We start from the raw sequence: 27,763 nt of genomic DNA on the forward strand, positions 1-27,763 counted from the left end.
TATTATCAAAGAAACAGAAATAACAAGTGTCAATAGGAAGAAGAGAGAGGAACTCCAACACTTATCAGTAAGAACATAAATTAACAGTCATTATGGAAAATATGCAAAGTTCCTTCTAAAAATATAACTACCATGTAATCTAACAAACCTACTTATAATACAGTATATATACAAAGGAAAGAAATCATTATATCATAGAAATAAATGCACTCCAGTGTTTACTATAGCATCAGCCATAGAGCCCAAGAAATTAAATCCACCAAGGTACTCATCAATGGATAAAAGGTTTAAAAAAAAAAAAGGTGGCACATATAAACAATGGAATATTACCATGGGTAGATATGGGAGACATTCAGTTTAATGAAATAAGGCAAGCAAAGAAACACAAATTCAAGATGTTTTCTTTCTTGTTCATTTGCGGAAGCTAAACAAGTCATCAATAAAAGACAGTAGTGGTCAGTACAGACTAGGAAGAGTAAGATTAAGAAATGTAAGAAGGGCCCTTTCTCGCTCCCCGGCCATCTTGGCGACTGGTCTTGGTTGGGGGCTGTCCCGCACTTAAGGCAGGAAGATGGTGGCCACAAAGAAGATGAAAAAGTCTCTGGAGTTGATCAACTCTAGGCTCCAACTTGTTATGAAAAGTGGAAAGTACGTGCTGGGGTACAAACAGACTCTGAAGATGATCAGACAGGGCAAAGAGAAATTGGTTATCCTCGCCAACAACTGTCCAGCTTTGAGGAAATCTGAAATAGAATACTATGCCATGTTGGCTAAAACTGGTGTTCATCACTACAGTGGCAATAACATTGAATTGGGTACAGCATGTGGAAAATACTACAGAGTATGCACACTGGCTATCATTGACCCAGGTGATTCTGATATTATTAGAAGCATGCCAGAACAGACTGGTGAAAAGTAAACCAGGAAAGTTTTTCTTTAATAAAACTTTACCAGAGCTCCTTTAAAAAAAAAAGAAAGAAAGAAAGAAAGAAAGAAAGAAAGAAAGAAAGAAAGAAAGAAAGAAAGAAATGTAAGAAGGAAGAGAATTTAGATAAGGAGTAGATATCAAAAGACAGGAAACTTTATGGCACAATAAGGAACCTATGGTTTAGAACTGAAAACACACAGTGCAGTAATTGGGAGATCAGCGGCTCTGACAAGATTAAGGTCCTCAGAGACCAGCACACTGCTCACCCTAATTTCATCCTTACAAAGTGGAAACATGCATAAAATTCTATATCATAAATACATATAAACATTATGTCAATTTATGTTTTTATTTTCTTTTTAATTATCAAAGACAGAGATTTTAAAAGTCAATACACTAAAGATAGTAAAGGATTATAAGTAGATTTCTCATCCAAACCTTTGAAGCTACAAGTTTTGGATTCACATGTTCACAGCACTGAAAGAAAAAGGGGTGTGAACAATGAATCCCAAATCTGACTAGCTACGTTTCAAATATGAGGACTAGATTAAGATAGTCTCAGAGTATGGAAAACAGACACAGTTGATCACCACTAGACATACCCTACAGGAAAGACTAAAGGGAATCATCAGGCAAAGAAACAAAAGGATGCCAGGCAACAACATAAAAGACACAGCCAACAATAAAGAGCTGATTATAAGGTAAATGCACAATTATAAAAACTATTACTATTCTAATTTTTGCTTCTAATTGTTTATTTTCTACATCACTTTAGAACTAAGACATGGAAAAGCTTATTCTATATGTGCATGATTTTTACATTTAACCGAGTATGTATGTGTTGGTGCACATGTCATGACAACTTTCAGGAATCAATTCTTTTGCAACATGTGTGTCTGAGACTGAACTTGGGTTGTCAGGCTATCAGTCTTGGTGATAGCCACTGTATTTGCTAAACTATCTCTGGCTATTAAGAAATTTTGTGACATTAGTAACTAAAAGGGAATGACGACAGAGGTGCATAACAAAAAAACTTCTTATTAATATGATCCCATTAAGATAGCATAAATTCAAATTAAGCTATAATCTTGAAATATTAAATTTAATCTTCATTGTAACCACAACCACAAAGAAATTAGCAAAAACTCTATCTCTAGTTTAGAAAATGAGATTAAAAATCACTTCATTATTGAAGAAAACAAAACCAAATAAATGTTAAAGGAATTGATAAATAAAAGAAATGAGGAACAAACACTAGAAAACACATAAAAATTAGCAAAAGCTAATTTACATATAACATTATGTATACACAATAGTATGTACATGTTATGACATGTATATTGAGGTCAGAGAACCAATTTCAGGAGTTGGTTCTCTCCTTCCCCCATGTGAGTCCATATAATCAAACTCAGGTCATCAGGCTTGGCAGCAAGTGCCTTGACTTGGTGGAACTACGTAGCACTCTTAAGGCGACAAAATTATACTAATGGATAGTATATTACTGGCTGCTGGGGTGAAGGTAGGAGGAAGTGAGTGGCATCATGAAAAGTCAACATGAAAGACCTATTTGAAGACACCAGTGTTCTTGAAGCTCAGCTCTAACAGTGGCATCCTAATTGAGACATTGCTAGAAAACCCACTGCAAGCACCATACACACACACACACACACACACACACACACACACACACACACACACACACAACAGATAAGCTAATTAGCCTGATCATACCATCACACAATGCATACAGAATCAAAGCATCACAAACTACTGCATAAATATATAAAGATATGTCGTGATTTTCATTTTAAAAAATGTTTAAATAATACACTTCAATAATATATATTTACTGTATTTGCCAATACTTCCTATCATATCAATTATTGCTATTGTTTGTAATTAATCTTTATTGTCAACTTGATGGAACTTAGAATCACTATAAAAAACACTATGGGCATGTCTGTGAGGGGCCATATAGATTACATTAAATGAAATAGAAAGATCCAGCTTAGATTTGGGTAGCACCATTCCATGGACTGAAATTATGGACTGAATAAGGAAAAAGCAACCTAAACATAAGCATTCATTAATCTCTGCTTCCTAACCTGGGTGACAATATGACCAGACACCTCCTGTTCCTGCTATCATACCTTCTATGCCATGATATACTATGAACCATGGAACGGTAGGCCAAAATAAACCTTTCCCTCCAAAATGTGCTTTGGCTGGTATTTTGTCAGGCAATGAAACAAATAACTGATACATTATAGTTATTATTACCATCAACATCATTATTATTCACACTGTATTTATTAAAACCATATACTTAGAAAGCACAGCTTCTATGTCTTGGTAATGAAGGAGTCAATTACACTAAACCAACCTATGTCAGACAAGTTCAGGAATGGAGTCGAGTGAGAATTCTGAGTAATTGTGAGAATATTCCAAGAAAACAAGACAAGAGTCTTGTGACCTCTGTTTCTTCAAAGCACAGAATTGTTCTTGGAATGTGTTTTCATGCTCCTCCCAGGTGTAGCAGATAGGAGTGAGTTTACTTCAAATTACTCATTATTGCTTGTTGTTGCTATTCAATCAAATGCTCAAATTATCTTTTATATGCCTCTTAGAAAAATATGTTTTTGTCATGTGTGGTTTATCCTAGTGATTGTGTACAGCGTGAACACATGAGAACTTTACTCACGTGACCTTTCTTAATCCTCTGAGCATAAACTGAGGCTCTGAATAAAGTTGCATGAGACTTTAGTTGGCCTGGTTCATCGGCTCCATTCTCCCAGGTCCCACTGCCTCTAGAGCAGTGACAAACCTACATGCCAATAGTATTACCCACCATGAATAAACTTTTTTTTTTTTTGGTTTTTCGAGACAGGGTTTCTCTATGTAGCTTTGCGCCTTTCCTGGAACTCACTTGGTAGCCCAGGCTGGCCTCGAACTCACAGAGATCCGCCTGGCTCTGCCTCCCGAGTGCTGGGATTAAAGGCGTGCGCCACCACCGCCCGGCCATGAATAAACTTTTTAAAAGAAAGTAAGACTAATCCAAAGATCTAGCAGACTATGCACAGAGAAAACCACACCTAGGCATACCATGGTTACACTAAGAACAAACAAATATAAAGAATTATTCTGAAAAGCAGAGAGAGAGAAAAATTACATTGTTATAGGTAACTGTTAATAAACAGTAATTGAATTTCTTTAGGAAATAATTCAATCCCAAGTCAATGTAACTTGTTTGTTTGTTTGTTTGTTTGTTTGTTTGTTTGTGACAGGGTTTCTCTGTGTAGTTTTGGTGCCTGTCCTTGATCTCAATGTGTAGACCAGGCTGGCCTCGAACTCAGAGATCCGCCTGGCTCTGCCTCCCGAGTGCTGGGATTAAAGGCGTGCGCCACCACCGCCCCGCTAAAGGAATTATATTCACCGAGATGGGACATAAAGGATCAATTTTACTTCAATTATATACGGTGAGGTAAAGTCATAAAGATAGGAAGTAAAAGCAGGATCACAAGCAACTAACAGGAGGGGAACAAGCAAACAGTTTAGAAATTCTGTTTGGGATCACAAACAGTTAGGGCAGTGGAGAACAGTGCAGCTGCACAACACTACATACGCATGTACTTAACTGCAGATAGCTAAAACAGCAGGGGAGGTGCTCAGTGGCCACCTGATCACCTGAGTTTGAGAGCCAGGAGTCACACTGTTGAAGCAGAGAGCCACCATCCTCCAAGCTGTCCTCTGCACTCCACATATGGACTGTGGCAAGCACGCTCCCATACAGTCACAAGCACACAGTAAGTAAATACATAAACAAACAAAGGAAATAAAATGTTTAAGATACTAATTTATGATATGGATATTTTTAATTTAATTAAAAATTAATTTAAAAAATTAAAAAATGAGACAACACATTAAAATATAAACCTAGAAGTCTTAATCTAATTAAAATTATATTTTTAAAGTAAAGGTAAAATCTTTTCTAGAGAATGAAAATTGAGAACCTTTTGCACATGCTGGGCATAGAGACACACTCCTTTAATCGCAGCACTGGAAGGCAAAGGCAGGTGGATCTCTGTGAGTTCAAGGCCAACCTGACCTACAGTTCCAGGACAGCCAGAGCTACATAGTGAGACCCACACACACTATCAGAAATGTTAAAGAAAATCCCAAGCTAAAATGAATGACATGTTTTTTGTTTTTTAATTTGTAACTCCATTTTTCACTCCTTTCAAAAACGTAAGATTTAATTACTATCAGAAATGAGTTTTCACAGGATTTCTAGTTATTTTGTAACATCTTTACTATAAGAACATATAGTACTTTACCCCAATTCCTCTGGATTGGACATAGGATGTTTCTCTGGTTGTTTTTATGGTCTAAATGCTCACTGGTAACCAATCTGCTTAAATCAGTATGTGTGTGTGTGTATATATATATACACACATTCACACATACATCTCCATCTCTCACCCACCCTGGTCTGTCTGTCTCTGTCTCTTTCTCTCTCTCCAATGACAGATTACTAGTAAATGAGCTTAAGACTTTTGAGATACATGATTTAGTCATCCTCCAAAATCTGTCTGTGTCTTCTGTTCATTTCATGGGCTCACCAGGAACACTGTAGTATCTTTTTAACTCTTCCATAAATTAAGAGTATAAATTTAGCATGTACTCATTTAATTTCCATTTCCCTATTACCTACTATGACTTGACCATTTTTCTATTGGGGTATTACTTGTATGCTGTGGTTCTGAACTTAGCAAAACTATGTATCCCTTTGTATTACTTATGATGTTTCTCAGTTTTAACCCACGTGTCTTTTTCATACATTTTAGACCTAAAAATTTTGTTGCTGATTCCTCAGGTTCAGTCATAGTGCCCCATGCCTGTAATCTCAGCAACTGGGCCATAGAGATAGAAGAATCAAGTTTGGGGCCAGCATGGGCTACTGCTTTAGCTCTACTGCAGTTTGTATATCCAGCTCTATATTTAGTTCTATAGCTGTTCTATTGTAGCTACGAGACACCATAACTAAGACAACTTACAGAAGATTTTTTTTTTCTCCAGTTTTTTGAGACAGGATTTCTCTGTGTATCCCTGGCTGTCCTGGAACTTGCTCTATAGACCAGGTTGGCCTTGAACTCATGTAGATCCATCCACCTGCCTCTGCCTCCACTGGGATTAAAGGTATGCCACCATGCCCAGCTCAGAAGAAAAGATTTAATTGGGGGCTTTCCTACAGTTTCGAGGGTTCCTGGTCCATGGCCATCATGGTGGAAACTTTGGCAGCAACCTTGCATGGCGCTGGAGTAGGAGCTGAGAACTTACATCTGGCCAGCAGGATAGAGGCCAAGAGAGAGCAAAACTGAGCCTGGCACGGGACTCTGAAACCTCAAAACCCACTCCCAGTGACAGACCTCCTAAAGTAAGGCCACAACCCCTAGTCCAAACATTCAAATATATCCACCTATGGGAGTCCTTCTCATTCCAACCACAAGAGCTCCACAGTAAGTTTCAGGCGACCTTTGGGAGTTAAACATCCTCCCTTTCCTTCCTCCCAATGTCCCCTAGAGAGAACACCATGGTTATACTACTCACAATTACACTAAGTAACCTAAAAATGGTACTTCAGGAATACTTCACAAACCTGGCACAGCGATTCACACCTAAAATCCTAGCACTTATGAGGACTTCTACTAGTTCAGGGCTAGTCAGAGTTATATAGTAAGTTCCAGGCCAACCTAGGTTACAGAATAGGACGGCCACAAAACAAAAAGCAAAGAGTAAACCTCCAGAATAAAAAAGTGATGGGGGGAGGGGGGATCAGTAAACTTGACCTATCTTTTACCTATAAATATTTCAACATGAAAGTGTTCTACCTATGCATCAGAACAGAAGTAATATAACACTTTAGGCTTGTTGATCACACAGCTTAACTCATGAGGGTTTTACTCACTTGTGGTCATGATGCTAGGAGGGCAAGAGGGTATCCCATGATCCACTGCCCATCTGTAGGCTCCTTCTCCAACTAAAAAGCTAACAACAAAAAAGTTATTCTTTTAAAAATACATAGTGTCATCTTCTACAATCAATAAGTTATAGAAGTATATCACATGACAATTAAAGTCAAGTTTGAGAGATACAAGTAATTCTAGAGTTGGCACAAAATAAGATAACTGCATGCTCAAAGTTTCTTTTAAATCTTTCCTTACTAGAAGTAATTGATGTAGAAATTGGTAAAAATTAACACAATAAAAAGTGAAAGTAACTTCCTATGGAAAAAAAGATTTTTCTTTGATCCACATGGTTGTAAAGTTTATTTTATACAATATGTTCAATCAGGTTAAAAATCTAAATGAATGTCTTCAGACTTGTTATTCTTGTCTAGAACTAGATATATACAAACACACTGGCATGCTTACATCCTAAGTTCACTGCAGCAAGAAGGCATACAGAATGCTCAGAATCATTTTCACTCTAGTAAGTAAATACTGAAATACGTCCCAAAAGAGAGTTTTCAGCCCTATACTATAATTTTAACATAAAAAGGGGAAAAGGCCACTTCTGGTTTATGAATGACTAATTTCCAAAGACTTCATAAAGCATGACAATACAAGTTAACAATCCTATTCTTTTAAGTAATTTCATGAGGTGAACATAATTGTAAGCCGCAAACTGCAAAAATCACTTTATCTTCTTCCACAGCCAACTACTTAGAGATCCCAGCCAGCTAGTATGGACCCCTTGAACATGTGCCTGGTTGTTAGTCTCCTACCCTCAATTTTTCATTTCTAATCATTCCCACATTAAAACTCAAGAGTAGGTGTAAGTAAACTGCAAAAGCTCTGGGTTTGGTGTCCCGGGTTTCAGCACCAAATGTTAGTAAACTGCAAAAACTCAGTGTTTGGTGTCCTGGGTTTCGGCACCAAAATGTTAGTAAATTGATCGCTGAAACTGCAAGGAGACAGTTCACCCCTAGAGGGCAAGGTATCCTGGACACCTCAGAGCTACTTAGGACTACAAGAGCTCTGCCCTGAAGGTGTCCCAGACACCTGAAGCAGTTTAGCACAGCAGTGATGGCAGAACTGGAGACAGTTCTACCCTAGAGGGTGAGGTATCCCGGACACCTCAGAGCTACTCAAGATAAGAGCTCTGCCCTGAAGGTGTCCCAGACACCTGAAGCTGTTTAGCACGGCTGTGATAGCTGAACTGGAGACAGTTCTGCTGCATAAAAGAAACACACCTCAACATCAAAGACAGACATTATCTCAGAATAAAGGTTTGGAAAAAGATGTTCCAAGCAAATGGACCTAAGAAGCAAGCTGTTGTAGCTAGTCTAATATCTAACAAAATAGACTTCAAACTAAAATTAAACAAGAGATGGAGAAGAAAATTCCATACTCGTCAAAAGACAAATCACCAGGATTATTAACATCAATGCCCCAAATGCAAGAGTACCCAAATTTGTAAAGAAACATTGCTAAAGCTTAAATTACACATCGAACCTCACACATTAATAGTAGGAGACTTCAATACCCCATTATCGCCAATGGATAGGTCATCCAGACAAAAAACTAAACAGAGAAATAATGGAGCTAACAGACATAAATCAAACCTAACAAATGTCTACAAAACATTTCACTGCGCCCCCCCCCCCAAAAAAGACACCTTCCTCTCAGCACCTCACCAGAACATTCTCCAAAACTGACCACATACTTGGTTTAAAAAAAAAAAAAAAAAGTCTCAACAGAAACTGAAATAACCTCCAGCATCCTATCAGACCACCATGGATTAAAGTTGGATTTCAACAACAGAAACTACAGAAAGCCTGCAAATTCATGAAAAATGAACAACTCCCTACTGACTGACTACTGTGCCAAGGCAGAAATAAAGAAATTAAAGACTTCCTAGAATTCAATAAAAATGAATGCATAGCATACCCAAACTCATGGGATACAATGGAAGGGGTACTAATAGGAAAGTTCATAGCACTAAGTGCCTTCATAAAGAAACTGCATTGATATCATACTTGCAACTTAACAGCATACCTGAAAGCTCCTGAACAAAAGAAGCAAACAAACCCAAGAGGAGTAGACTGGAGAAAACAATCTGAGGGCTGAAATTAATAAAATAGAAACAAAGAGAACAATACAAAGAATCAATGAAACAAGGAGTTGGTTCTTTGAGAAAATCAACAAGGTAGACAAATCCTTATTGAAACTAAGTAAATGGCAGAGAAAGAATATCCAAATCAACAAAATCAGATGTGAAAATGGGGATATAACAACAGATACAGAGGAAATTCAGAGAATTTAGGTCATATTTCAAAACCTGTACTGTAGAATTCTACCCTCACTCCAGCTACATGACTGCACATGCGCAGTTCAGGAGTTAAGCAAAAGGTCTTGCATCTTACATTATCAGTATGTGCTGGTGACTACGTGAGTGCGAGGCATGGTCACACGATCAGCATCAGCAAATGTGTGGGGTAGCTCTGTACTGGGAGCCCTTAAAAGCCAGACACAGACCCCATCCTCTCTCTCTGCTCTGCTCACCACTACCATCTTTCTCTCTCTGCCCTCCACAAGTGCTTTCCTACAGACCTGGCTCTCCTCTCCACCCTCCCACTTTCCCTCCTAATAAAGCTCTGAAAACTAACACTGGGTTCTGCCGTGACCATGACCTTTCCATGTGGTAACCAGCGCTGCCATCAGTTTATCAGACCTTTCATGTACTCCATAAAATTGGAAAATCTAAAAGAAAGGGACAGTTTCCTGGATAGATACTGTAGCCCCTCCAGCCAGGCCTCTGCCTGAGGACTTCCCAGAAGCCAGGTTCCACCCACATAATACTCTAACTGCCCCAACTGCTGGACCCTGCACCCACCTTACAGAGCAAAACACCCAATCTCTGGATATGAAATCCCACCAATCACTCTCCTGGAAAGCTCCACTCTGAAAAGTTCCACCTCCTTCCCAAGAAGCACTATATAAGCCCTCTATCCTGTTCAGTTTGCTGCTGTTTTCCTCCTCGAGCAGAGGCAGCCAGTCACCATCCTGGTTTTTTTCCTTCCCAATAAATCTCTTGTGTAAGATTTGTTGTATAGTGTGACTTTGTGGTATTCCTTGGCTTCCAGCTGCCAGGACACCTTTCCATCCAAGCTGCAATGCTTACAGATACCACTTACCAAAATTAAATCAAAATCAGATACACAATTTAAATAGACCTATTATCCCTAAGGAAAGAGAAGGATTCATTAAAAATCTCCTAACAACAACAACAAAAAAGATAGTTTTAGCTTAGAATTCTACCAGACTTTCAAAGAAGAGCTAATACCAATATTCCTCAATTATTCCACACAATAAAAACAGAAGCAACATTTCTAAATTCATTTTATAAGGCCACAGTCACCCTGATACCCAAACACACAAAGATTCAACAAAGAAAACTGGGAAATTCTCAGAAAATTGGGAATCAATCTACCTCAAGACCCAGCTATACCACTCCTGGGCACAAACCCAAAGGATGCTCCATTCTATCACAAGAACACTTGCTCAACTATGTTCATAGTAGCTTTATTCATAATAGCCAGAAAATGGAAACAATCTAAATGTCCCTCAGCTGCTGTGGATATTGCTCCTATAAATAAACACTGATTGGCCAATAGCCAGACAGGAAGTATAGGTGGGACTAAAAGAGAGGAGAACTGAGGAAACAGGAAGGGAAGTGAGAGATTGCCTGTAGCCGCCACCAGGACAAGGAAGTTGTAAGGTACCGATAAGCCACGAGCCACGTGGCAAAGTATAGATTAATAAAAATGGGCTAAATATAAGAGTAAAAGCTAAACAATGATAGGCCTGAGCTAATGGCCAAGCAGTTTAAATAATATAAGAGTCTGTGTGTATATTTTATAAATGGGCTCCAGGACTGGCGGGACTCGGCAGGAGCTGGAGAGAAATTCTCCAGCTACACTCAGCCAAAGAATCAATAATGAAAATGTGGTACATTTACACAATGGAGTATTTACCCAGCTATTAAAAACAATGACATCATGAAATTTGCAGGCAAATGGATGGAACTTGAAAAAAAAAATCATTCTGAGTGAGGTAACCCAGACTCAGAAAGACAAACATGGTATGTCCTCACTTACAAGTGTTTATTACCTGTAAAGTAAAAGATAGCTATGCTATAGTCCACAGACCCAGAGAGGATAAGTAACAAGGAGGGATTAAGGAGGGATGCAAGGATCTCCCTGGGAAGGGGAAATAAAAAAGATTTTATGGATGGACTTGGGACAGGTGGGGTTGGGAACAGGAGGGATCAACTTGAGGGGTAGGCAGAATACTGGGACAAATGATTGGAACTGGAGCAGGGCCTAGCAGAATCCTCATCAAAGAGATCAGAGGGACTTCATCCAGCAACTGATGGGAACAGATGCAGAGCTCCACAGCCAAACATTAGGTGGAGATTGGGGAGTCTTGTGGAGGAGAGGCAAGAAGGATCAGAGGAACCTAAGGGGTCAGGGACACCACAGAAACATGGACCACAGAATAAACTGACCAGGACTCATGGGGGCTCACAAAGATCAGGGAGCCTGGAGGGTTCTGACCTAGATCCTCTGCATATATGTTATGGCTGAGTAGCTTGGTGTTCTTATGGAACTCCTAACAGTGGGAGCAGGGGCAGTCGCTGACTCTTTTGCCTACTTATGGGACCCTTTTCTTCCTACTGGGTTACCTCATCCAGCCTTGATATGATGGTATGTACCTGGTCTTACTCTAACATATTATGCCATGTTTGGTTGATGTCCCTGGGAATCCTGCTCTTCTCTGAGGGAAGTCAGAGGACAGATGGATCTGAGGTAGGGAAGATGGTGGGGGAGAGGCTGGGTTGAGGGGAGTAAGGGGAAACTGTGATAGGAATGTAATATATGTGAGAAGAATAATTTTTTTAAATTTTAAAAGCACTTTTTCTTTAAAAAATAAAACTTCAAAATAAATGATAAACCTGGTTAAATTAATACAAGGGACTAGAAGAATCTACTTTTAAGCTACTACAGATACACAGTGAGCTTCCAAGTATGTAAAAAATTTTCACTATTAGGCAAGATAGAGTAACAAAATGACTCATCATCTTGTCTGAATCAATGAGCCCAGCACCACTTTGAGATCTTTGGCAGCAATTAACTCTGCAGCTCACACACGATTGGGCCTGTATGATAATGAGTATTCAGAGACGAGTAATACCTGTGGGGCGCTCACCAACCTAAGACAGAGCGCCTGTGTGGCCTGGGCAGGCGTCTCCATGACGGGTAAGGTGACTTGCAGACGTCCCATTAAACCTAAGTCAGAAGCTCATTTTCTAGTAAAAGGGGGACCTGTAGGGCCCTGGCCCCCCTTTTGGGTAACTATTGCCTTGCTTGCTGACCTTGACCTTGATATCCTCCCTATGCTAATTCCCTGCCAGGTTCCACCCTCCTGAATGCTTAAGGGAAGTTCCTTGCCTGTATATCCTGCATAATGGGCATTAAGAGCTTAGATGCAAGATTGTAAAACATCGGTAGCGAACTTCTGCCCTCCGGGGTTCTCCCATTGTGCTGTAAGCCTGTAGTTAAGACCTCCTCCCTCCTTCAATAAAGGGCATTTGGCAAAAAAAAAAAATAATAATAATTAATTAAATTAAAAAATAAAAATAAAAAATAAAATAAATAAATGAATGAATAAATAAATAAATAAAGGTTAAAACAAAAAAGAAGAGCTGGCTAGAAATAAGCCAAGCTAAGGCTGGGCATTCATAAGTAAGAATAAATTTATTTGGGAGCTTGGTGGTGGGCCTCCAAAAGAGCAAAGAGTAAAAAACAAAAATAAAAACAAAAACCCAACCAAACAAAAACAAAAAAAACCAAAATATGAAAATCAACAGTTTTAGTCATTAGACACCAGGCAACAAAGGACCGTTATCCTGTAGAAAATAAAAGAAAAACATAAAAACCACCTTGCTGCACCCAGAGAGCTCACTTGTATGACTTCCAGAGTTTCTAGGCCACAATCCAGGAACCCAGCAGTCTCTAGAGCAAAGAGATGGACAGGGCCATCAGAAGCCAGAACAGCTAGAGTTCACAGGCCATGTATAACAGAGTAAACGAGTGCAGCCAGGCCTCCAGAGAGCTGTAGGAAGCACCTCTTTAGTAGTGTACTGAATGGAGACCACAGCCTAAGAAAGAGGAAATCACCCAAAGCCCTGAAACATACAACCTGCCCATTGTAAAGGAAATAATCTCAAGTTCAGATAGGGCCAGGAACATCCTGTAGGCTCCCACCAGCCAGAGGGAACTTCTTCCTCTAACATTATCTGCTATAGGATTGCTGAGACTTTTTGCGTTATAATAAGGCAAATTAGCTCAAGGTTAAATGTATTCTCTAGGCTTATGAAAATCTAAAGCAGGACCTGAGAAGGGCCAAAGTTTTTAAATAATTTAGCTACATCCTGTAACAAAATTTTAGAATGTCTAATAAAATATAAAAACATTCAGTACACAAAATGTAAAACTTACAATACCTGCATTCCAATAAAAAACTACCAATCAGAAAAATATAACCTAGAAGAGGGGGTGGTGAGGGGGGGTGTCACTCAACTCAACTTAATCTTAAAGTAATAAAATTTGGGCTGGAGAGATGGCTCAGAGGTTAAGAGCACTGGCTGCTCTTCCAGAGGTCCTAAGTTCAATTCCCAGAAACCACGTGGTGGCTAACAATCATCTATAATGACATTTGATGCCCTCTTCTGGCATACAGGCAAACATGCAGACAGAACACTGTAAAAAATAAATGTTAAGAAAAAAAAGTAATAAAATTTATAAAACCAGTAAACAAAGACATTAAAATAATTGTTATAATTCCATTCATACATACATTCAGGAAGACAGAAGCCTTTTGTAAAGATACAAATCTAATGTATGGAAAAAACAAGTCAGAAATGATAAACTAGACTGACTGGATGTGACTTTCTGGTAACCAGATACCAAAGAAGAACAACTGAGATTGAAAACCACAAGCCAAGGAAACTTCCAAATGAAACAAAGAAAATGGAAAGTAAAATTGAGAAATCAGGGAGTTAGAGAACGATACATAAGCCAAATACAGCTGCTCCTCAACCTACTGCAGAAAGATATACCTACTGTCATAGTTAGCTTCAGCTTGACACACCCAGGAGGAGGGATCCTCAATGGAGGTACCTCCTTCAGACTGGCCTGGGGCCATGACTGGGAGGCATTCGATTAGCTGTTAGTCAAGTAGGTGGTGGGCCCAGCCTACTGTGGGTGGTACCATCTCTGGTTAAGTGAGCCTAGGTTGTATTATAAGAAAGGTAGCTGACTAATCCAGAGAAAACAATCCAGTATTCAGCATTCCTCCAAGGTCTCTACTTCACTTCCTACATCCAATTCCTGCTAGAGTTCCTATTCTAACTTACCTCAGTGATGAACTGTGACATGGAAGTAGTGTCCAAACAAGCCATTCCCTCCCTGAGTTGCTTTTGGTCAGTGATTACGGTAGCAACAGAGAAGCAAACTAGAACACCTACTATAAAGGAAAATGTCCTAAACTGGGATGGAACATAGTTTAGCAGCATAATATTTGGCTAGTATATGTAAGGTCTACCAAAGCAAGGAAAGGCAAAGAAATATTGTAAGTTAAAAAAAAACATGATAGCAGGGCATAGTCACAAACATCTGCCATCCTTCCACTTAGGTGACAGAAGAAGGAGTCTGAGGCCAGCCTAAGATAAATAGTTCTAAGATAGCCTGGGCAACATAACAAGACCACACATCAGAACAACAAATCCATTTGATAAACATAACCTACCTAGCATCACTATTTAGCCAGAGTATAACTATAGTGTCAATGTTTATACTCATAATCATGTGGCGAAGTAGGAACCCAGAAATAAACTCCCACAACTACAGCTACATCTAATCACGGATATGTCTTACATACATACATACACACACACACACACACACACACACACACACACACACACACACAATGGGGGAGGGGAGCATCTTCAACAAAGAGTATGGAAAACCTATATTTTCATAAGAAAAATAATAATAATAAAATCTATCTCACATGACTAAAATTAATTTAAAATGAATCAAAGACCTTAAGTGGGACCTTAAACTTTGAAATCATTAGAAGATATGAGGAAAAGACTTCAAGGTATAGGAATAGAGAAAGGCTTTCTGAAAAGGACTCCAACAGTAGCAAAAGTAACTCCAACAATGGACAAATGGAATTGGATGAAACTAAAACATCTGTACATAGCAAAGGAAGAACCAGCATACTGAAAAGACAGCATATGGGATGGAAGAAAAACCTTTGCCAACTACACATCTCACAAAAGAGCAATACTTAGATTCTACAGAAAATTCAAAAGACTAACCATTCAAAAACCAAATCATCCAATGAACAAATGGAAAGACAAATTAAAGACATTTTTCAACAAAAGAAATATAGGGGCTACAGAGATAGTATTGCTTGGCAGCTAAGAGCACTTGCTTTTCTTCTAGAGGATCCAGAATCGATTCCAGTATCCATGTGACTGGCAGCTTAGAAAAGGATCTGTGATTGATATATTGTGCACTCCAATAAACTTATTTGAGGGTCAGAGAACAGAATAGCCACTATATTGAATGTAGAAGTTAGGCAGTGGTAGCACAAGCCTTTAATCCTAGCATTCCAGAGGCAGAGATCCATCCAGATCTCCGTGAGTTCAAGGCCACACTGGAAACAGCCAAGCATGGTAACACACACCTTTAATCCCAGCACTTGAGATCACACTTCTTGCTTGGAAAAGACACACATCTTTAATCCCAGGAAGTGATGACAGGAAGCAGAAAGGTATATAAGACATGAGGACCAAGAACCAGAGGCTTTTTAAGCTTTTAGGCTTTTAGCAGCAGTTCAGCTGAGAGCCATTCGGGTGAGGACTCACAAGCTTTCAGTCTGAGGATTTGTGGAAACAGGATCAGATGAGGAGTTGTCGAGGTGAGGTTAGCTGTGGCTTGTTCTGTCTCTCTGATCTTTCAGAATTCACCCCAATACCTGGCTCCTGAGTTTTTATTAATAAGCCCATTTAAGATTCGTGTTACAGGATCCAATGTCTTCTGGCTTCCTCGTGCACCATTCAAGCATGTGGTATATAGATATACATGCAACCAAAAAAGAAATACAAATGGACACAGCATATTAAAAATATATATATGGCCACACGGTGGTGGCACATGTCTTTAATCCCAGCAGAGGCAGGCAGATCTCTGTGAGTTTGAGGCCAGCCTGGTCTACAGTGTGAGTAGCAGGTCAGCCAGGGCTATAAAGAAAAACCCTGTCTCAGACGTGGCGCACGCCTTTAATCCCAGCACTCGGGAGGCAGAGCCAGGTGGATCTCTGTGAGTTCGAGGCCAGCCTGGGCTACGAAGTGAGTCCCAGGAAAGGCGCAAAGCTACACAGAGAAACCCTGTCTTGAAAAAAAAAAAAAAAAAAGAAAAACCCTGTCTCAAAAATCCAAAGGGAAAAAAATTCAACATCCTTAGTCACCATGAAAATGTAAGTTAAGATTGCTTCTAAAGTCTGTTTCATCACAGTCAAACTGGCTATTATCAAGAAAACAAATGACAGCAAGTACTGTTGGAGATGTAGGGAAAAGGAATCCTTACACACTTGTAGATGAGAATGAAACCTTGTGCAGCCACTATGTAGATCAATAGAGATGTTCCTCTAAAACAAAAACAAAAATAGGCCAGGCATGGGTGATCACTCCTTTAATCGCAGCACTTGGGAAACAGAGGCAGGCAGACCTTTGTGAGTTCAAAGCTTGTGTGGTGTAGTCTACATACACAATTCTAGGCCAGCCAGAGCTACACAGTGAGATAGAATCACAATAAATAAATAAATGGATGAATGAATGAATAAATAAATAAATAAATAGATAAATAAATAAATAAGCAGAGCTGCCCTATGATCCAGGCATACCATCCCTTGGGATATACATACCCAAAACAAATCAAAGCAAGCATACCAAAGAGATACTTAAACAACCATGCTTATTACGGTACTGTTCACAATAGTCAAGATGTGGAAGTAACCTAGATCCAACAACAGATAAGCACACAAAGAAAATGTGGTGCATATACCCAATGGGGTTTGATTCAGCCTGGACAGATGAGATCATTTTAAGAAAAAAATGTCCTTGTAAAATATTAAGGTATTATACTCCCTTTGGCAACTCCCTTGTTTTGTTTCATCTTTCCTCCTTTTCTTTATGAGGCAATCATAGTGGGTTCTACAACCATTCCGAAGTGTTCGATATACCCACACATGTGGTAGTTTAAATGAGAGGTTCCTCATAAATATCAAGCATTTGAATACATGGTGCCCAGTTGGTGGCTGTTATGGAGGACTAGGATGTGTACACTGGCTGGAGGAAGTATGTCACTGTGGATAAGCTTTAAGGACTCAAAAGACTCAAGCCATTTCAAATTAGCTCCCTCCGTTTTCCTGGTTGTGACTGTGAGCTCTCAGCTTCTGCTGCTATGCCTTCATTCTGTCACTCTAACCCTCTGGATCAGTAAGCCCAGTTAAACTTTCTTCTGAAAACCGCTTGATCACAATGTCTCATTGCAGAAATAGAAAAGTTAATACAATGCACATTTATTATATTGTCTTAGAAAATACAACTATGTAAATGCATATATCTTTATGTATAAATAGACAATACATAGTATAAAAGACATCTGAGAATGAGAAAACCTTCAATTCAGGACAATTGTTACTAGCATAGGAACTTCACAGCTCAGCATAGAGCTCTGGGACAGTGTGTAAGGTGAGGTTGCACTAGAAAGGCTTTAGTTGACTGAGCATGATGGTTTACACCTGTACTACCAGCAATCAACAGGCTGAGGATCCCAAATTCAAGGTCAGTCTGGCTATATGACAAGGCCCAACCAAAAAAAGAAGGAAGAAAGAAAACTTCAGTCTAGATAGCCTCAAATCTTTTGGTAATATTTTTTTTCCCTAACTTAGGTGGTAGCAACTAGTTCAGCATATTATTTTGCAGAGTTTTTGCTGTTGTTTTTTAAGAAACTATAGCTGGGCATGGTGGTGCAGAGGCCAGCAAATTTCTGTGAGTTCAAAGCCAGCCTGGCCTATAAATCAAGGTCCAGGCCAGCCAGACCTACACAATGAGATCCTGTCTCAACAAATCAAAAAGAAAGAAAAGATAAGTTAACTTTCATTTTATTTTTAATTCTACAATGTAAAGATATGTTGCTATAAACTGAGAGAGACCACCATGAGGGTAGGGTCTCCATGACAAGTATTACTGGACTAACAGAAGAAATGGCACTCTCAACCCCCCACTTACTCTCCCCGTCTCATTCTCTCCTCTTGCTTTCTCGCTCACTCTGACTTCTCTCTTCCTCTCCCCTCTTCTTCCTCCTCTTTCCCTCTATCTTCCTCTTTCTTACCCTCCTCTCCCCATCTACACCTCTATAGCTCCTCCTCCCTTCCCTCTCCCATGTACTTTCAGTGAAGGACAAAAGCAACTAACTGCAAGGCAAAAAGGAAGTCCACACCAAACTCAGCCAGGCTAGAACTGTGAGCTTGAACTCCTCAACCTTTACATTTCTGAGAGTTTAAACTTTGTGTAAACATTTACTCAAAGATAGTATATTGTGGAGTAAATTAGTATTAATGTCTCCTCCTTTTTCTACTTAGTAACAGGTCTAGAAAGCAAATTTTTTAATCACTGGCAGACCTTTAGGCTGTTTACAGCTTTATACTCTACCAAGAAAATATTATACTGTACCTTTTTTAGGATTGACTTTTATTTTATATGTATGAATATTTTCCCTGCATGTATGCATGCATACAATCCAAGTATGTGGTACACATAAAGGTCAGAAGAGGGAATGAGGTCCCCCGCAACTGGAGTTATAGATGAGTACAAAACACCATATGGGTGCTTGGAACTGAACTGGGGTCCTCTTTAAGCAAGTGCTCTTAACCTCTGAGTCATACATCTTTCCAACCAAGTTTTTAACCTTTAAATGTGGACTGTACTTTTCTGAATAATGTGATGAACTTATTGTTCTTGCATGATATAGACACATTGCCCCAGCACAAATTACTTAGTACATCTTTTTCCCACCACAATGACTAAGATGACACCATCATCAAAGACTGAATCCCCTTAACTTGCAAGTCTGTCCTACTGAACATTTATCCTTTTCATCTCTTTTCAATAAGAAGAATAAGGTAAAAGATAAGACATTGTTAATTATTACTATTGGATAATAGCTGCATCATGACTGTTCACAATATGCAATATATATTTTTCTAAGAATGTCCCAAAACTAATTACTTTAGACACTAGGCTCCAGTATCTATGATAGGTTCTGAGTTTCACAACAAAATAACCCTAACTCATCACTTGGAGACACAAAATCCTCTTGAGAATCAATAACACACAGATCCAGAAATTAACTCCGATCTCCTTTGATCCATGAGATTCTATTCCATCTGGAGCTTATCAACTGTAGAGCATGCCACCATTACAGAACAAAGTATGTCTTAGTCTAAAGTCACATGACCACTGGTACAGAACCAACAGCATCAATCCCCTGTGGATTAAAGCAGCCTTCAAACACTAATAACCCAAGACAGAAGTCAAGAGGAACAAAGTGGTTACCAGGGAGGAATTCTGCCTGCAGAGAGCTTGCCCTTCTGCCCTTCACACAAGAGTCTGTTCGCAACTGAAACTGGATTCTTGATTCCTACAAAATAAAATTGGCATAAAAAGAAATCAGAAATGTCTTCACATTTCTACACTTTGTTTTCTGCTGTTTCAACTAAGACAACTTTAAAATACCTTGGAAATTCTTTACAGACACCAAATGTACTAGTACAAATTTAACATGAATACATGTTGTTTATGACAGCAGTTCTCAATCGGTGGGTCATAAACCCTTTGGGGGTTAAATGACCCTTTCACAAGGGTTACCTAAGACCATCTGCATATTAGATATTTACATTAAGATTCATTAACAGTAGCAAAATTACAGTTATGAAGAAGCAAAAAAAAAATGTTATGATTGGGGGTCACCACAACAGGAGGAACTGTATTAAAGAGTCACAGCATTAGGAAGGTTGAGAACCACTGGCTTTGGGGAACTCTGACCTGAGACTGTAAGCGTTTCAATTTTTAAACAAAGACGTAATATGTTATACATCTAACATATATTCAGGCAAGAACTGTACACCATGGGCAGAAAAACAGCCACGGTCCTTTCCTGATAGGAAGAGAGCCCAGGCAGTAAAGGTAAATACAAGTATGTCCCATCCATCTACCTACTCACCCCAGAACATGGAACACCAAATAGTGTGTGGAAAATGTGAGCACACCTGTAATCCCAGCACTTGGTATACAGAGACAGGAGGATTACCACATGTATGAGGGTAACCTAGGATATATAATAAGTTACAGGCCAACCTGGCCTATGGAGTAAGACTTTGCCTCACAAAACAAGAGTCATGACAGAATTGGAACTAGAAAAACAATTAACTTTACATCCTCTTTCATAACTCATGTCCCTTACCTGCATTCAATCCTTCCATACCTCTTATATTTAGCCTTTCTGGTTCCCTTTTCTTCATGTTATATACATGTACATATATACATCTATTATTGGCTAGATTCCATATATGGAAGAGAACATATTTTTTTTGTTTCTGACATTTTGTGACCTCACTTAATACTATATATTCTATGTCCATCTATTTTTCTGCAATTTTTAACTTGATTTTTCTTTAGAGCTGAGTGATATTTTACCATATATACATATGTGTATATATTAAATTGTTATCTATTCATCTGTTGAAAAACAACTAGGTTAACTCCAATTCTTTGCTATAGAGAATAAAGCAATAATAAACATGGGAATGTAAATATCTCTGTGGTTGAGTGTGGATTTCTCTGAGTGTATCCCAGAAGAGAACTAGCTGGGTAATATGGTAGTTCTATTTTTAATTTTTGGGAACTATCCACACAGATTTTCACATGGCTGTATTAGTTTGCACCCCCACCGTGATTACGGGTGTCTTTCTCTCCACATCTTCTCCAACATTTGCTGTAATATTTTTTGACAATAGTCATGTTGATTGTGGTGAGGTGCTCTCAAAGCAGTTTAATTTTGCATTTCCCTGATGACTAGGGATATTGAACATTTAATTACTGGGCATTTGTATTTGTTTTTTGAAAACTATATCTTTGGTTCATTTGCTCATTTACTGATTGTCAATTTTATTTCCTTGGTATTTAAATTCTTCAGTTCTTTGTATATTCTGGACATTAGTCCAGTGTCAACATGAAGCTGGTAAAGACTTTTTAACCATTCTGCCAATGGTAAACACCTTTAATCCCAGCACTCGGGATGCGGCGGCAGCAGCAGGCAGATCTCTGTGAGTTCAAGGCTAGCCTGGTCTATAGAGTGAGTTCCAGGACAGCCAGGGCTACACTGAGAAACCCTATCTCAGAAAAACAAAAAGAAAAAAACAAGGAGAAAAGACAAAGAAGAAGAGAAAGAAGGGTGAGGAAGAAGAAAAAGAAACAGTATCATTCTGTGGACTATTAACTCTGTTGAGTGTTTCCTCTGATGTCAGCACAAAAACCAAGAATGGAGTCCTGTGAGGAGAATTCTGAGTGCTTGTTAGAAAACAAGACAAAAGTCTTGTGTGGTAGTTTGAAAGAAAATGGCCCCCAAAGGGATAGGTACTATTAGGAGGTATGGCCTTGTTGGAATAGGTGTGGTCTTGCTGGAGGAAGTGAGTCAGTGTAGAGGCGGGTTTTGAGGTCTCACATATGCTCAAGTCATGCCCAATGTTTCAGACGTCTTCCTGGTGCCTGCAAGTCAAGATGTATTAACTCTCAGCTCCTTCAGCAACACCATGACTGCCTGCATGCTGCCATGTCCCACCATGAGGCTAACAGACTAAATCTCTTGAACTGTAAGCCAGCCCCAATTAAATATTTTCCTTTATAAGAGTTGCCATGGTTTTATGTCTCTTCACAGCAACAGAAACCCTAACTAAGACAGTCTTACAACCTCGGTTTCTTCAAAAACACAGAATTGTTCTTGGAATGTGCCTTCATGCTATTGAGACAGCCCAAGGGCAGCAGATAGGAGTGAGTTTGTTTTAGATTGATTATTCATTACAACTGGCTATTGTTATTTGTTTATATGCCTCTATGGAAAAACATATTTTTGTCACATGCGGCTTGTCCTTGTGACTGTATACTTTACGCATGGAATTCTTAACCCTGAGAGTATAAATTGTCTGAGGCTCTGAATAAAGTTGGCTATTGCATGAGACTTTAGTCTGCCTCATTTTAGGCTGCATTCTCCTAGGTCCCACCACCTTTAAAGTGGTAAACACTTAGCTGTGTAGAAACTACCCCCCCAAGTATCAAGTGTTGGAACTGCATGAAAATAAAAACATTTCTGCACAGGAGAGGTGGAGCAATCCATATCTAGGAAACTCCCAGAGAAAGCTAATCCTTGTGCAGGAACCTAACCCAGCAGGAAAAACATTCTGGAGCTATTTATTTTCATATACATAAAGATTTGCAATGCTCTTCCTAAATTATATCAGCTGCAAAATATAACTTAGGAGCTAGCTCAGCTTGTATCATGTTTGCCACACTAGCACAAGGACCTGAACTCAATCTCGACAACCCACATTTTTAAAATGACTGCCATGGTAATGCTGGGGAAGCCAAGGCAGGCAGATCCTCAGGGTTCCATGGCCAACCAGCCTAGTATACTCTGCAAGTTCCAAGCCAATAAAAGACCTTGTCTCAAAAAGAAGGTAGAGGATGCCTGGGAAATGTAACACGAATCTTAAAAGGTCTTATAATTAGAAATAACCCAGAGCCAGATATTAGGATAAATTCTGAAAGATCAGAGAAGAAGAACAAGCCACAGCTAACCTCACTTCACCAACTTTTTAACCAATCCTATTTCCTCAGACTGAATGTCTCTGAGTTCTCATCTGAATGAATCTCAGCTGAACTGCTGCTAAAAGCCTAAAAGCTTAAAAGCCTCTAGTTCCTGGTCCTCATGCCTTATATACCTTTCTGATTCCTGCCATTACTTCCTGGGATTAAAGGCATGTGTCTTTTCAAAGTATAAAACATGAGATCTCAAGTCCTGGGATTAAAGGTGTGTGTCACCATGCCTGGCTCTGTTTCCAGTGTGGGCTTGAACTCATAGAGATCCGGATGGATTTTTGTCTCTGGAATGCTAGGATTAAAGGTGTGTGCTACCACTGCCTAACCTCTATGTTTAATATAGTGGCTGTTCTGTTCTCTGACCCTCAAATAAGTTTATTGGGGTACACAATATAACAACCACAGGGAAATGTTACCCAAGTTTGGGCTCTGGGTTCTATATATGCACACACAAATTCACATATAAGTGTACCAACACATGTATGAACATGGAAACATGCACTCACATGCATTCACATGCACAGAAAAATAATAAAGGGGTAGGGTAAATCATATTCATCCCAACAAAAAAGATATAGTAACTGATGATATATTTATTCTATCTTATTTCATAGTTTTGCATGTTGTAAAATTTTCACTTTTGTATTTGAAATTGTTTTTGTTTTAGCATTCATCGGGCATCACAGGCTTCACTGCTGTTCTTTCTCTGCACCTATCTATGACATTTTCATACCTCTAACTCATATATTTTTCCTCTTTGTCCTATTTTATTCCCTCTTTTTCCCTTAGTTCATTTCCTTCCTCTTTATGATTCTCTATTATTATCTTCTCTGAGATTTATTACAATTGTCAAAACTACAAAAACAAAGAAAAATATTAAGAGCCATTGTAAGAGAAAGCACCAACTCACCTACAAAGATAAACACATAGAAATGCTGGATCTCTTAACAATTCTAAGTGTCAAGAATTCAAGGAATGATATGCATCAAGCCCTGAAATCAAAAAACTGCCAACCAAGAATGCCAAGTCTACATATTGAGCTCTAAGCCAGCTATAGCTACTTAATGAGACTCTCAGAGGAAAAAAAATAGCATTTTAGAATAATTCCCAACAAAATGATTTCTGTAATATACAAACCCTTTCAAATATAGAAAACAATACCTGGTCTGGAGTATGCGGACAACTATGACAGAATAATCAGCCATTTCTCATGAACTTCACCTAACTTGCCAATAAAATTTTATAAGGAAAGGAGTATCTTTTCAATAAAGGGCAATAAGCCATTTCAAACCCCCACCAAAAATAACACACACAAAAGTTAGTCTGAACTTGGAAAAAAAAAAAAAAAACACCTAAATGCTCAGGGCAAAAACAATTTAAAAAAAAAATACAATAAAATAAGGGAGATTGGCTTCATAACTTTGGATAAGTACAACTTCTTAAAAAAAACAAGAACTAGCCTGTTTGTTTGTTTGTTTGTTTACAGAAAGAAAGAAAAAGGTAAGGGTTGGAGAGATAGTTCAGCAGGTAAGAGCACTGGCTGCTCTTTCTGAGGACCTGGATTCCATCCCAGCATCTATATAGCTCGTAACCATCTTTAATTCCAGTCTCAGGGTATCTAATGCCCTCTTCTGGTCGCTGAGGCACTGCACACAAGTAGGGCACAGACATACATGCAGGCAGTCAAAACACTACATACGTAAAATGAAAAGTTAAAAAAGTTGAACCTTAAATGCATTATAATAGAAAACTTGTTCACTCAAAGACAGCATTAAGAGAACGAAAAAAGAAGTAACATCCTGGAAGGAAATATCCATCATATATGCATCTGAAAAGGGGTTTTTAATTAAATATACAGAATATATCTACAAAGCAATAAAAAATAACCAATAAAAATGTTAAGAAGTTATAAATGAAAACTTTACAACAAGGATTTCTAAAGGTTGTATATGTAGAAGAAAAGGCATTTAGTATTCATAGGAAAACTCAAAACAATACATTCACAGAAATATTAAAATGGCTTTTTAATTAAAATTATTGAATAATAATAAGCAATATTTTTAAAAAACAAAGATGTAGCAAGGCTTTCAAAAAAGATTTTTCTATCACTTGGCAAAAAGCCAAGGAAATGTCCTACTTGTTCTTTGTATGACCAAACTCTACTACCTGCAGGAAGTAACCCAAAGGGTACTCAAAGATATTTGGCAAACAGATATGTTTCATTTTGCAGAATTTGGAAAATTAAAATATGTACACCATAGCATGGATACGTAGTCAGGATTTCAATGGGCAACAGCTTTGGTTTCTGAAAAGCTGATTCTGTAATTTTTTTTAAGATTTATTTATTTATTATGTATACAGTATTCTGCCTGCATGTATGCCTGCAAGCCAGAAGAGGGCACCAGATCTCATTATAGATGGTTGTGAGCCACTATGTGGTTGCTGGGAATTGAACTCAGGACCTCTGGAAGAGTAGTCAATGATCTTAACCTCTGAGTCATCTCTCCAGCACGATTCTGTAATTACACATTTATTAAAAGTTATGGCCATCATGGGGATACCTGTACAAATTAAGACTGACAATGCTCCAGCATATGTCTCTAGTAAAATGAAACAGTTCTTTGCATACTGTAACATAAAGCATATTACAAGTATATCACACAATTCTACAGGGCAAGCAGTTATAGAAAGATCTAATCACACTCTAAAAGATATGCTTAACAGAAAGAGGTCATAAAAAACCCCAGAGATGGATTGCACAATGCTTTACTAACTTTAAAATTTGTAAATGCTAATAAAAAAGGAACAACAGCTGCAGAGAGACACTGAATAATAGAAAAAAATGCGGAATTAAATCAGCCTATATACTTTTAAGGATGTTGTTGATCTAAGAATGAAAACCAGGATATGCGTTATGTTGGGAAAGATGTTTTGCTTTTGTTTCCACAAAAGAAGAAAAGCTGTGGATACTATCAAAATTGATAAAGATTAGATTCGAACAGAAGAGACCTCTTGATTAGAAGAGGCAATAGTTCATTAAACAATGTGACCATTCAATCTAACGTATAATACTAACAAATGCCTTCCATTTGATCAGATATAACCTGCCAAAAAGGAAACCCCCCCCCCCCAAAGTTAAGGTAGGGGCAGGGTTTTATTTTTGACTTTCCAGGAGAATAAAAGCATCCAACTAAGGAATCTGAAGATCACTGGACAAATGAGACATCTAAAGAAAAAGGACAAATCATCCACAGAAAGTGTCCCAAGGGGTTGGGGATTTAGTTCAGTGGTAGAGTGCTTGCCTAGCAAGTGCAAGGCCCTGGGTTCGGTCCTCAGCTCCAAAAAAGAAAAAAGAAAGTGCCCCAAGAAAAAGAATAAATTGGCCTAATGGTATAGCACATTTGCAACAGGATAAAATTTCAGACCGGGCAGTGATGGTGCACGCCTTTAATCCCAGCACTCGGGAGGCAGAGGCAGGCGGATCTCTGTAAATTCGAGGCCAGCCTGGGCTATAGAGTGAGTTCCAAGAAAGGCTCCAAAGCTACACAGAGAAACACTGTCTCGAAAAAACCAAAAAAAAAAAAAAAAAGACAGCCACAAGACTCTGATTTAAACCGAAAAACTTCCAGCAATGGTCAGAGTGCTGCAAACCTAAAATTCTAACAGTGAAAGGCTACTGCAGGGGTATCAAGAAATTAATCCAGCCTGGGTGCGAAGCTCAAGGGCAGCCTGAGCTATATAATTAGACTGCTTTAAACAAAGGAAGAACAGGAAAGAGAGAAGGAAGAGAGGGAGAGGGGGAAAAAAGAAAAGGAGGGAACTGTGTTTCATTAAATATATGTGTGTGGGCCAATGAGATGGCTCAGCAGGAAAACACGCTTGTTATACAAAGCTGAGGACCTGATTTATTTCTTGGTTAATAACCAGGGGGAGAAGAGGGATAGAAAGGAGAGTTTTCTGGAATTGAAAGTAAATTTTATTTATATCTCCTAAATGTATTAATGTTAATATAAATATATTTCAAATTGCAAAGTTAATAGAATATTCTGAACTAGTGTTAAGTGTCCATAATCTCTTTTAGGACTAGAGAAGAGGAGTGTACTTCTAACCAAACTTGGCCATAGACTTCTCTGTTTAACTCTGTTATGTTTGCTTTTTTGTTGTTGTTGTTGTTTTTCAGTGTCAGAATTCAGAGTGAGGACCTTGTTCACAGTAGGAAAATAATCTACCAACTAAGCTACATTCCTAGTATTGGAGGCTTTCTTTAAAACTGTTTATACCTAAGATTTTATGCTCTTAATTTAGTAAAGGAGGAATAATAATTGTTTCAGCATTCTTCTAAACAAAAATGATTAAAAATATGGGAATAGCCGGGCGGTGGTGGCGCACGCCTTTAATCCCAGCACTCGGGAAGCAGAGCCAGGCGGATCTCTGTGAGTTCGAGGCCAGCCTGGACTACCAAGTGAGTCCCAGGAAAGACGCAAAGCTACACAGAGAAACCCTGTCTCAAAAAAAAAAAACAAAACAAAACAAAACAAAAAAAATATGGGAATAAGTCTTCAGAAGGTATGGAATGGTAACAGACTCAGTTTTTCAAATAAGAGGACTATATCATAATGCCACATACCACTCAGTGCTCCAACTGCTCCAAAATTTAAGGATTTTCCATCCATTATGCTGGCATCACACTCAATTTCTCCTAAGAGATTTAGATTAGATCCCATTCCTGCATTTGTAAAAGGAGAATCCTAAAAAACAAAA

At 38.6% G+C, this 27,763-nt stretch overlaps 2 protein-coding genes across 13 annotated transcripts in view; one reads left to right on the forward strand and one right to left on the reverse strand.

Annotated features, from left to right (window-relative positions):
- Tasp1 (taspase 1) overlaps positions 1 to 27,763 on the reverse strand; it is a 257,060-nt gene that overhangs the window by 184,237 nt on the left and 45,060 nt on the right. For 10 of the 12 annotated variants that reach the window (XR_008214930.1, XM_052723398.1, XM_052723396.1 and 7 more), the window contains 3 exons: positions 27,630 to 27,750; positions 19,685 to 19,769; positions 6,894 to 6,973 (listed from right to left, as the gene is read on the reverse strand). The exons of 1 other annotated variant lie outside the window; for it this stretch is intronic. Coding sequence is in view for 9 of the 11 variants with exons in the window: in XM_052723398.1 (XP_052579358.1) it covers positions 6,894 to 6,973; positions 19,685 to 19,769; positions 27,630 to 27,750 (286 nt within the window). In the remaining 2 variants the exon portion in view is untranslated. The remainder of the gene's footprint in view (positions 1 to 6,893; positions 6,974 to 19,684; positions 19,770 to 27,629; positions 27,751 to 27,763) is intronic. One more of the 12 variants, XR_008214931.1, reaches the window with a different exon arrangement.
- LOC128100777 (60S ribosomal protein L30-like) lies at positions 50 to 992 on the forward strand. The gene has a single exon (XM_052723404.1). It carries the CDS (start codon positions 572 to 574, stop codon positions 917 to 919), a length of 348 nt encoding a protein of 115 aa, XP_052579364.1. The 5' UTR covers positions 50 to 571; the 3' UTR covers positions 920 to 992.

The sequence above is a fragment of the Peromyscus californicus genome, unplaced genomic scaffold (assembly GCF_007827085.1).
Source record: "Peromyscus californicus insignis strain IS unplaced genomic scaffold, ASM782708v3 Scaffold_7__1_contigs__length_154581171, whole genome shotgun sequence".
NCBI lineage: Eukaryota > Metazoa > Chordata > Mammalia > Rodentia > Cricetidae > Peromyscus > Peromyscus californicus.